At 39.8% G+C, this 12,528-nt stretch overlaps 1 protein-coding gene across 1 annotated transcript in view; it reads right to left on the bottom strand.

The window, feature by feature from the left end:
* KCNU1 (potassium calcium-activated channel subfamily U member 1) overlaps nucleotides 1–12,528 on the bottom strand; it is a 239,284-nt gene that overhangs the window by 48,753 nt on the left and 178,003 nt on the right. The window contains exon 18 of the mRNA XM_016210705.2: nucleotides 10,850–10,976. Coding sequence (XP_016066191.2) covers nucleotides 10,850–10,976 — 127 coding nt within the window. The remainder of the gene's footprint in view (nucleotides 1–10,849; nucleotides 10,977–12,528) is intronic.

The following is a 12,528-nucleotide window of genomic DNA, read 5'->3' as shown; positions in this document are numbered from 1 at the left end:
TGGTATATGCCCAGGCCCCAGGCAGGAAAAGCAGCATGGTGCATATTTGGAGAAGCGAGAGAATGCGGTAGTATTGTTTCAGTTTAGAGGACATTTGTGAGAGCCAGGGGCCACATGATCAAGGGAAGTATTAAGAATTTTCATCTCATCCCCAAGGGCACTAAAAAACCACTGAAGGGAAGCAATATTGTCAAATCTTCACTGTTGATACATCCTCCTAAGTATAAGACAAGAATAGATAAGAAGGTACAAGAGGGAATGTGGTCACGCAAGGATGGTGTCTACCTGTTTTACTCTTTATGTTCACCCCTTTCCCCTAAAAATTAGCTGTTAAAACAGACAGAATCTATACGGAGAAATCAGGGCCTTACTCCCCTGGGTTCATTGATTTCTTTCCCCTCCCCCCTCAGAGTTTATTCCTGGGTGAGCTTAAGGGATGCAGATGAAAATCAATGACTTTGGGTGGAGTGTGGGTGCTGAGAACTGTTCCTGGAAGGCTGAGCTCATAGGCCAAGCAGATGCTTGACCTGGCCCTACAAATCCTTCTCAGGTGTCTTTTCCCTCCGTACCATCTCTAAATCTCTTAAAACTGCTTTCTGAGGCTGATCCACAGAAAGGGGTTCTCAAAGGAATAAAACAGAATTCAAGGGCAAAAAAGGGAAAATATATTATCCATGGTCCTGACAGCTGAACACTTATGCTGAGGGTAAACGCTGAAACCAGGGATTTTCAGGAAGGTCCAATGGTATTCAGATTTACCCTCCAACAGAGCAAAAGCCAGTCACTGGGCTTGGCTGACTGTCAAATCTAACAGAATATTTCAGGTAAAGTGAATCTAATCAGTACAGAAATGTTTTGCAGGCAATATTATTTTAAGAACTAGGAATATTAATGTGCTCTTTACTTGTAATAAAACATGCATACAAACGTATTAATCCTAATGGCAACATCAGTAAATAAATAAAAACTGTGACTCTTTTTATGTTGGGAGACCATTTGCAATGTTCTCAATTACTGAACCTAACTGTGGATTAAGATGCTACTTGAAATCAAAGTCTTTAAGTTTGCCACTCTCCATTTCAGGCTCTTGTGGGTTTTCCTGTAAATATGTATACCTGTAATGTATGTAAGAGGGTGAATAAAGTATAAATGTAGAAAGCAAATCACATACATATATATGTACATATATGCACAGATATATGTGATTCACTTTATTTACTTTTTTTTTAATATGTTTTTATTGATTTTTAGAGAGAGGAAGGGAGAAAGAGAAAAGCACCAGCTGCCTCCTGCATGCCCCCTACTGGGGATCGAGCAGCAACCAGGCATGTTGCTCTGACTGGGAATTGAGCCAGTGACCTCTAGGTGCCCATGATGATGCCCAAACAACTGAGCCACACCAGCCAAGGTTATGTGATTTACTTTATTAATTCTTATGTAGCAGAACCAGAATTTTCCCTCAGAGTAATTTATCTATAATATATACACTAGCAATTCTAAAACATATGTATTAAAAATTTATTCCATTATCTAAACTGAACATTTTAGGAGAAGTTCGAGACTGAAAATGGTAGCATCTCATACTTATAAATCGTTTTATGATTTTTTTTGAACTAGCTTTTCCCCACTGGTACCTTAAATGCAGATGAGATATAATAATACCTACATTTCCTTATGAGGAAACCAGAAAGCAGAGGGGCAGCAAACTGTCTGGGTTACAATTGGAACTGGGATTAGAATCTCAGCCTCTGGAAGAGGGGGGAGTCTTGCCTCACACAGAGGCCCCTGCAGCAGAGAAAGCCCAGCCCAGCACACAGGTGCCAGTGTCTCCTGGCCCGGGCAGGGCAAGTGGTACCTATGACATCTTGTCTGAAGGTAGAGTTATGTTCCCAGTCTGACCCTGGGAGTAAAGGAAACTCCACGTTTAAAAAAAAAAATGAAAAGGGATTATTTCTTGTCTTTACATAAGGGTTCTCCATAGAATTACATATACTAACCTACTCATTTAGAATGTAAAACAGAATAATGTTTAGAAAAAAATATTTAATTTCCATGTCTTGAGGAATATGACTATTGCTTAAGGAAAGAGAAACTTGTAAATGAAAAATAATGGTGACAACTTGGCTTTTCCCTGGACTTTGAGGAGAGCAGAGGAGGTTTTCAGCCAGCCGAGTTACTTCGTTTACTTTTGAGCACTATCTGCCGCAGTATTTCAGAGTGAAATAAGTAAAATATCTGTTCCTTTTCATTTGGCAGCAGCAAAGATCTCAGGGAAATAAATAAATAAGTAAGAAATATGGAATCCCCACGGTGTAATCCCAGGGTATGGAAACGCACTTCTCTTAAATGCCTCCCTCTGGCATAATTGACTTTTCATGTGCATTTTAATAATGATATTTCAGCAGGTTGCAAGAGAATTTTTTTTCTTCTGCTGTTGTTGTAAATTATGGTTTCGAAAAAAAGTGTTATAAATCTAATTGCATTTTCACTTATATTAACAAGTCAGCACAATCTCCCAGCATGTTTACCAAGCAATTCCAATATTTACAGCTGACCTAATTGGTTGTGGGGTAGAAGCACTGAGCAATGTTTTATTGTCCTGATAGCTGCGTATGTGCTGAAGGCAGCTGCTGAGGTGTAAAGCTACCCAGCAGCCCTGAAGTCTTTCCTGCCTTGTGTTTGCCTTTATCAACCAGTTATGGAGCATGACAGGATGCGGAGAGGGAAAAGGGAAGTGGGTTCTGGAGTACAGAGGTGAGGAGTTTGATAACTGTGCCTTTTCCTAATCCTCTCTTGGCAAGAAAGATTTCCCCAATTCTTTGGGGACTGTTACAGACTCAAAAGCTAACTTGTTCTTGGCAAGTTTGAATGAAAAGTTACAGATAATTGAACAAAAGCCAAGAGTATATTCAGTAAACATCCCTGATACTTGATATTGAGTTTAGGACAATTTTGATCCTGTTCTTGACTTTCACTAGCAAAGCCAGCATGGTCTTTAGGAGCCATGCATGGGTCTAACATAGGCTAGAAATTCTTGTATTCTCATGTCCTTAGAGAAAGGGCTGACAAAAAGAAATCATTCCTACCAGGAAGAGATCATATTGCTTCACAGGAGACAGGAGCTGGGTCTACCTCTCACATTACTAAAGATGAGTTCAGCTGCAGCCTTGCCACCCCTCATATTTAAACTAAAATTACGTTTATCTCTAAGTCCCCTCTCCCTCTCCAACTCATGCTGTTGGTTTACCACCACAAATGTAGAATGCTCGTAAAATTTTAGCAGAAAGCTGCTCTGGGGTGAGACTCCAGGTTGTGGGTTCAGTTGCTTTGTGGACAATGCTGTCTTCTATGTCATGATAATGGCTGACATTTATTGAGCGTTTACTCTCTGTTAGGAACTTGGCCAAGAGTCTCATATTTAATGTTCTCAGTGGCCCTATGAGATTGGTACTACTTGTATTATAGATGAGAAACCTGAGCCACAGAACAATAAGGGACTGGCTCATGATCACGTAGCATAGAAGTCAAAGAGCAGAGGTCTGACCCTTCACAGCCCACTTCTGGAGTCCCTGCTGCAGTTGTAGGACAGGGTGGTCTCCTCCTTGACCACTCACGTGCAACCTAAAAACAAACATGCCATAACATGCAATAGGCTTTGGGGTGTGGTATTAGATGTACCCAGGAGGCCTTCATTGGCTGTCACCTAAAATCATACCTCCCCTTCTGGTTGATGCCTGAAATCTCCCAGTTAGGGCTCTGTTCCTTAGCTGAAGTCCTGGTTCCCTGATAAAAGAAAAGCTACCCTTGGAAGGGTTAATATTTTAAACTCCTGTTTTTTGCAAATGATGGTTCAAATAGATGTTAATGGGGGCAGTCAGCAGATGGGGATTGTGAGTTCCTGAGAAGGGTGATGGTGGGTGTCAAACAGAGGGCAAAAAATAAGAATGAAAAGTCTGTGTCAATTGCCAACTTCACATTTTTTCCCTAGAAACTATGTAAGCCATGTCCTTAGTCCTTGAATAGAGATTTACTTAAAAACGGTGACTAAGCTTCACATGATCTTCACCTTGTCTTGTCCAGTTGGTCTTTTATATATGACCCTAAACTGACAAGGTCTCATCCCTGCCTTTTAGGAGATTATACAGAAAAATGAAAACATGCAAAAACTAATTATTTAATGCAAATAAATATACACACTCAGTAAATGATCAGTTGTCACACTGTCATTTTTATTCCCATGTTATGAGGGCTGCTGCCTCCTCATCTTACCACCCAGCTAAATCCATGGAAATTTCCATAACCACAAGTCATAGGAGAATTTGACTTCATTTTTCTTCAGACCCGTCCACAGAATCACAAAGAGGTTTTAAAAAGGTCTTTGTCTTTCCTTTATTACAGCCTACTAAGCGAGGCAAACAGACAGGATGAGTGCGTCAAGAGTAATGGATGGATACGTTGAATTTTCTATGGTATTATTCTGACATTTTATGAAGCCTGAAGCTTTTTTTTTGTCTCTTATTTTCAAGTAATAATAATAAAATATATTTTTTAATCTAAAAATTTCATTTATTCAATACATACTTCATAAATTGTTCCTATATATATGGTATTTTGCTAGGGTTGTGGCACACTGCTTCTCAGAAATCCACTTTTTCCCTAGGTGGGAACAAGATCTAGAAAGGAGGTGTTTAGCGGGTCTAAAGGAAAGCACCTGCTCAGACTTTCGAAACTCTCATTCCTCTATAAGCCCTGCCACCCTGACTCTTTTACCTGTCTTTGGAACTCAGGCTCACTGTGCTTAAAAGTATCATTTCTGTACATGTACGTATAAGTCTGTCTCTACCCCTATAGCTATACCTGTAACTATACAGGGATACATATTGCATTATTGTTTTCTTTGGACTTTGGACTGAAACTTGATAAAATGTTTATTAAACTTCATACCAATGGTATGCTTTTGATTTCCTAGTTATGGACTATATTTTACTCAGATAGAAAAGTGTATGCTTGTTGGGAGGGAAAGCAATTTTAAAAGCTTAATATAAGAGAATGGGAAGAAAGTACCTGCCCAGATCTCACATGATCAGTTTCTGTAGAAAGCTCACATGGATGTGCTTGAACAGAGAAGAACCACGTGTAGTCATTTATATCCAATATTCTACCCCTGGAAAGGCCCTGGAAGCTGGTCCTCAGTAAGAGTTCAAATGTGACCGAGGTGAAAAGACGATGTTTCTCTTGCTGGGATCATTTGGGGCACAGAGTTCAGTAAGGCGTGCAGAACCGAGAGTAAAGATGCAAGAAGGGTCCTGTTTCATTTCCTAAGAGAACTGTGTGTATATGTGTGTGTGTGGTGGAGGGGGGCAGAGAACCTAAAAGTGGGAGGTCCTAGGGACAGATGTCTCAGGAGTCTCGCCTGGGCATAAATTGCACAGGGCTGGAAGTGGGTGTGCCAGCAGAGAAACGAATCACTTCTCCCAGATGGATGGTTTTCTCTATGCACTTAGGGCCAGTATACCTCTTACACTAACATGTCTCTAGCCTGAGAGAGGATATCCTGGAAGTCATTCTGAGTGGACTGTAACTTTCTCAGCAACAGAAGACTGCCATGAGATCAGCTGGGCTGGAAGGCACTGGGAAAGAGCCGAGGAAGAAGTTGGAATTGCCATGAAAAAGAGTGTCGTGGAGGGGAAATGGCAAGCTCCAGGCAGGCTTGGATGTGGCAAAGTGAATGGACCAGAGGGAAACACTGCATTATAGAACTTCACTGAAAACCTAACTGATATGCTCCATTGAGCTGATGGTCTATGGGTGATGAGTAGTAGATAGTGAAATTTTGGAAGGTCTTACACTTTACACCCTCTCCCTCTCAATGTGAAAAAAACTGGTTGCAAATGGAAACCTAAGAGCCAGGGAGATGTTAGCAGAGGGGTATGGGGGAACAGAACAATAGCAACATGAACCATTTTTTACTTGCCCATTTTTTTATTGTGTTAAGTGCTAGATAAAAACTTAACCTGTTTTATCTCATTCAGTCCTCACAACATTTCAACTGTTTAGGTTCTGATACTATTTCTATTTTGCAGATGAGGAAACTGAAGCTTAAAAGCTAAAGGTCAAGTGGCCCACAAACATCAGCCATGAGTATTGTCGCTATAGCAGGCTATAGATGGTACCATCTAGGGCTCACGCCTGCTATAGTGACAACACTCATGGCTGATGTTTGTGGGGCATTTGACCTTTAAAGAGCTAAGGCTGGGTTGGACATTAGAAAAGAGAGAAAAAAGTAACATTAATGGGCTCTGGTATCTCTGAAAGAACATGGAGAGTACAGAGAAGGTGATATTATGACTGTGAACTTGGCTATAAGTTTCACAAAGACATAGTGGGAAGGGAAGTTACATGGGAAGGTACATTCAGATTTCAGTACAGTCTATTGGAGTTGAGTTAAGCAGACCCAGAGGGAGAAATGCAAAGGAAGGGCTGAGATGCCCAAAGAAGACAGATCCTTCTATCAGAAATGGTTTCCTCTCCTGGCCCAGATCTATCAGACACTGCTTGGAAATGCCTGCCTATCCTGTTTCACTGATTAGGTATCTGTCAATATCTACTGAGTTTAGAAACACCTGGTTTTAAAAACACTGGATGACATGATGTGGGTATTGTGTTATTGGTCAGTCACACTGTAACATGAATTAGTTGTATCTAATTTCTTTTCTTTTTAATATCTAATTAAACTCAGTTTTACTGATGAAGTGAATTTTGATAGAGAAGAGGAAGAGAATAATAAATACTTATAGACAAAGTAAAATGGTCAGAAGCCCCCTAAGCTCACTCAAGGTAGGATGACCAGAATAAAGAAATTGGAAGCAAAGGAGCTCTAGGAATGGTTGAGATGCATTTTTCTTTTTTCTTTTTCTTTTTAAAATATATCTTTATTGATTTCAGAGAGAAGAAAGGAGGGGGAGAGAGAGAGAGAAACATCAATGATGAGAGAGTCATTGATTGAGCCCGCAGCCCGGGCATGTGCCCTGACCGGGAATCGAACCCTGATCGCCTGGATCCTAGGTCGACGCTCAACCACAATCACACCCGGCCGGGTGAGATGCATTTTTCTTTATCATAAAATTTTGCATAGGTCAGCCCTGGCCTGTGGGGCTCAGTTGGTTGGGGAGTCATCCCGTGCACCAAAGGGCCACGGGTTGAATTCCTGGTCAGGGCACATGCCCAGATTGTGGGTTGATCCCCAGTCAGGAGTGTATGGGAGACAACCGATCAACATTTCTCTCTCACATCAATGTTTCTCTCTCTCCCTCTCCCTTAGTCTTGCTCTCTCTAAAATCAATAAAAACATTTTTTTTTTTTTTTTTAATTTGCATAGGTCTAATTTTATCACCCAGAAAAAGAAGAGGAAATACTCATCTTCACTCATATTACATAACCCCTTGATTTAAGGACACAGAACTCAGGTGAATAGAACTAGTGCTTATTTTTTCAACAAATATATAGTCAACTACCATCTATTAAACAGACTTTTGTGTGCTAGTCTAAGAACCTAACTGCTATTTATAACATTGCTTATTCTATGGGAAAGGAGAGACACCAGGTATGCAATGGAATATTGGGCTATAATTTTTGTATAAGTTAGAGCTGTCTGTATTGCTTCAAGTACTAAAAATAGAAAATTGTAGTTTCTGAACTGACCAGAAAACCCACTGATGGCCTGAAGATTACATCTTTAAAAGCATCAAGCCCACAGTCAGCAAAACTATAAATAATATTATGCTGATTTTCGTATGTGAATGTAGTTCTATTAACACAACAAAAATGGATCACAAATAGCACATATCACACATTTGACATTCCCCCCCCCCCCCAATTTGTCTCTATTAAGCCATCATGTCCATTTTATCACTCATTGTTGCTACCCAGGACTTATGTTTGACAATTCACTAGCTGGAGTTACCTTTGCCCTGTAAGAAAATAAAAATTAAAAAAAAAAACAAACAAAAAGCCATACTATTCTATAGTACAAAGTGGGAGCGAGATCTGCCATTGATCCCATTAACACTGTACTTAAATCAGCTGAGCCAACCAACTTCTTTGATGAAGTATCACAGAAACTCACCCACGAATGGTACTTACCTAAGGGTATATCACTGACTAATCAGCAGTATGGCCCTGATTAATTTTTTTCTTTTTGAGGTTTTTTTTTTAGTATGTTTTTTAAAAATTATTTATTTTAGAAAGAGGGAGAGGGAGAGAATCATAGATTGGCTGCCTCCTGCACGCCCCCTACTGGGGACTGAGCCCGCAACTCCAGCACATCCCTTGACCGGGAATAGAACCAGCAACCTCTCGGTACATGGGACAACGCTCAACCATCTGAGCCACACTGGCCAGGGTGAGTAGTGTTTTTTCTTAAGCCTCTAGTTGATGTGAACACATCTTGCTTTTAAATTAAGAGGTATAACTCAGTTAAGCATCATATCAAAGATGATCTGGATGGGTAACTTTTGCTATCTCTTACTTCTTCACAATCTCACTTAGGGGTTTTTAAAGCACATTCAGGGATCATCCACCCAGATATAAGGCTGATGGGCCCAGTGTGTGGATGGTCTAGACCATGTGGAATAATTCCCCTTGTGGATGCCTGCTTTAGACCATTTCTTTATTTATCATAAACAACACAGGAAGTAAAGACAATGGGAAAAATATAAATACATTAAATTATTTTGTTTTTATAGCTGTGTTAAAGAATAGTGGGAAAAGTCAGTGAAACTGAGTGGCTAAAATTACATTGGAGGATTTTCTGTGGTTTTGATTATCCATGAATTGCCAATACTCTATCGTCACAGAAGACATGGCAAAGAATAAATGAAAGTATAAACATGGTTGGAGCACTTCATGTGTTATTACATATATGGTCTTTATATTATCCAAACAACTTTCCAACTTGAACAACTTTGCATTAACATAGACACAATGTACACACTCACATATACACTCATGCACCATATCAATAGTAAAGAATATATTCTTAAAAATTTTTAGATGTTATTTCCCACAGCTCTCTACCGTGGATTCTTACTTCTCATCAGGCTGGCTGGTATATGGAAGGCTCCACGTTTGTCCCATGCCCTGCCATGTCACATCCTTCACAGGAGTTGAGATTCCCACCCTTGTCTCTTTTCCAAAATCCTATCTCCCACTGGAAACTTTCTGAAACAATCCATCCAGCCCACCTTGACCTCTTCCTCCATTGACCTTCTGCTAGATTCATCAATACAGCACTTGAAAGAACACTGCCTTATTTGGCCTCAGGTTGATTTTATATGAATTCATTTTGTTTACCCAATTGGACTGTCTAAGAGTTGAAACATAACTTCTGTATCTACAAACATCAAGCACAATGCCTACTTAGTACATAGAGGTATTCAATAAATATCTGTTTACCAACCATTTTAAAAGAAAAAAAATTATTTGCAAATCCCAGTGCTAGTCTGTAAGGTGTTTTGTTGTCATTAAGAGTGAGGCAAAATATAAATTCATAAAATCCCATAGCACCTTTCCTCTAAACAGTTCTTAATCCATTCTCACAGATTATCTCAGTTTCATAAAATCCTGGAATGAAAGGCAAGGAAGCGTAGAAACTAAAATTCCTAGAACTTTTATATTCCTCTAGTGCACACGTGAAGTGGTGGCACCTTTGGTGGCTCAGACATTTAACACCTGCCTCACTGGTAGAAGAGGTGCAGTAAAACCTCTGTTAATGAGATCCATCAATCCAGAATCCTTAGTTAAATAAAAGCATGAGTTCTCATGTTTTAAAAGAAAGACATGAATTATAGCAAAAACAAGACCAAGGACTTATTTCAAAATCCACATCTTTGGAAGGGTCTGCACTTATTACATATTAAGTCCAATTTTGTACACCTTCCTAGGTATAATAATTAATAATTGGAATAATAAGGAATATTTAATGAACACTTACTCTCAGCCAGGAGTCAAGAACATTGCTTTAAATACCTAATCTCATTACAAAAAAACCTGAAAAGAATTCATTACTTTTATACTCGTTTAAGATATCAAAACTAGGACACCTAGATATTAAGCAACTTGCCCAAGATCAGACAGCTGAGAGCCAGCATTTGAACTTACCTTATGTCACGCCAGAGCATAATGATTATGCTCTGCTGATAATACAGTATTTAATGGTACACAATCACATTTCTCAACCATTAAACATTTTTTCGGTATAAGATAGCTACTAAACTGCAGTGTCACCAACATATTACAGAGTTATTCATAATAGGGTTTAGAGTAATAGAACTTTTAGATCAACCCTCTATTTAAAATCACTAGACAGATCCCCCTCCCTCTCCACTCCTGCATTCTAGTTAATTAAGGTTTGAATGTATTAAAGAGCTGTAGGAAAAAGAGAGTGGGATGGGGGTGGATTTACTGACCCTATTTTGCAGATTCCAAAACAAAGACACTTCCATCATCAATTTGTTGGAATTGGGCAATATATTAATAATAAAAGCCATTTGGGAATAGTTGAAATATCATCCTAACCCACATTTCTAGAGCACCTGAGAGGTAATTTGAAAGAAACCAGATATGTGCCTTTTGTTATCATAGGTATAAATTATTTCAGGACTGTTGGGAGAGGTATATTTGCTGAGCTTAATGATATTGGCTGAAGTAGAGATGAATTCTTGTTGGTGAGAAACAATTCCATTGGTCAGTATAGGAGCTGATAAAACAAATATTCTGGTTAAAGTCAAATTTTTATTGTGCCATGATTCTCGGAAAGCCATAGGGGACCAGGATTCTCTGAGGCTCTTACCTGGTGGCAAAGCTCAAGTTGCTAATCGTGCTTGGCTGTTTGCTCAACTGTTTTCCTGGAAAAGAATCACTCTTTGCTTTCCTCTGGAATTCCTTTATGCTGGAGGTGTTTGCCATTATTTTTGTCCCTGCAATAGCATAGCAGTCTTAGTGAGTTGGTATAATACCTGCTCATAAGAGATTTTGAAACTTACCGTTGGCTGAGGCATTTCTAGGCCCTTAACTAGGGAAGCTGGGGATCCTTAGCTACAGACGAGTTCTAAGATGATCAACTATAGGAGACTGTAATTTCCTTCTATAGGATTCAGAGTGGGTGGAAAATGATTGTGAGGATTCAATACCATATGGTATGCTTAAAATAAATACCTAGTGAATTGATGCTGTATTTTTCTAATCCACCAGTCCTCTCATCTCACCCAGGAGCATTGCATCTAGGGAGCCTTCTTGCTGCAGGCAGAGTTTAGAGCCACTACAGGATTCTAAGAAAAAAAAAACTATACAAGTCCCCTCTCCCTTCTGCAGATGGTGCTCAGGTTGCAATTCATTCCACTAGGACATTGCCTCTTTTTCCTTTCTTTTTCCTTTCTTTTCCCTTCATGGCTTCCTTTATTATTAATTCTCACAACATTTATAAAGTTCAAAACCTGGAAATAACACAAAAGCAAGTAACTTTTTTTCATCTACAGAATGGGGATAATACTGGGGGACTTCAGAGGATGATTGTGAGGATAAATGCAAGAATGTTTGACATTTAATAATTAAATGAGCAACATGAAGCTGCACCGAGATGGGAAAAACTGACACATGAGCCATCACTTCTTCCCATGCACACCTGTTGGTACACAATCATGCCCTTCTTACTACAGAACCCACTTTCAACCTAGGAATCCTTTCAACACACCAGGACAGGAAGCCTTTATTGGTCCATTGGCTCTTGGTATTATGATAAAAAAAATAACATTCTAAAGGGTGCTTTGGAAGCTAAATGTTCTCTTACACCCTTAAGGACCCTGCATTATCTGCTTCCCTGAACCTGATCAGAGATGGGAAGACTGACTGACTGAGGAAAACTGATCAAGATGAGGGACAAAGTCAGAGAGCAGCCATCATTGCTACTCTTCCCCCACCCACCCAAGTAGAGACAAGAGACTTGGCCTTTTCCTCCTGTGTCAATTTAAGAATCATTTCTGTACTGAGACTACTCAGAATGGGGAGTTCCTGTGGGTGGAACAAGACTTTAAACCCACACATCATCAGGTTTTGTATAATGGCTGACAGAAAAAAACCACAAGAAAATCTTGGTATCCCTCCTCATTTGTTATAATTCTTTCTGAACCACTGGAATCCATGGAAAAGATCAACTGAGTCAAAACACATTTCTAGAAGAAGAGGGACGTCCTTTGGATATGTGACCTGTTGGCTGAAGTCATCAGTCATTGCATCACACAGGTGTGCTAAGAGCCAGGTTTGGCACAAGATTGCTCCCTAGCTGTAATCCTCAGAAGCCTCCACTTACATCTGGAGGCGGGAGGGGGGCTTTCAGGTTGACTGACATTTCCTTATTTCATGGTTACCTCTTGCCCTGGGGGGATGGCCCAGGCAGGGAACATCTGAAGAAAAGTCTGAGTGAGGACTCGTGTGTTACCAACTGTCAGTTTTTCAAGGCTAGTGGCTTAGTAC

This window comes from Miniopterus natalensis, chromosome 2 (assembly GCF_054644295.1).
Source record: "Miniopterus natalensis isolate mMinNat1 chromosome 2, mMinNat1.hap1, whole genome shotgun sequence".
In the NCBI taxonomy this organism is placed as follows: domain Eukaryota; kingdom Metazoa; phylum Chordata; class Mammalia; order Chiroptera; family Miniopteridae; genus Miniopterus; species Miniopterus natalensis.
Note: the sequence above shows the minus strand (reverse complement) of the source record. Positions and strands in the feature narration are given on the sequence as shown.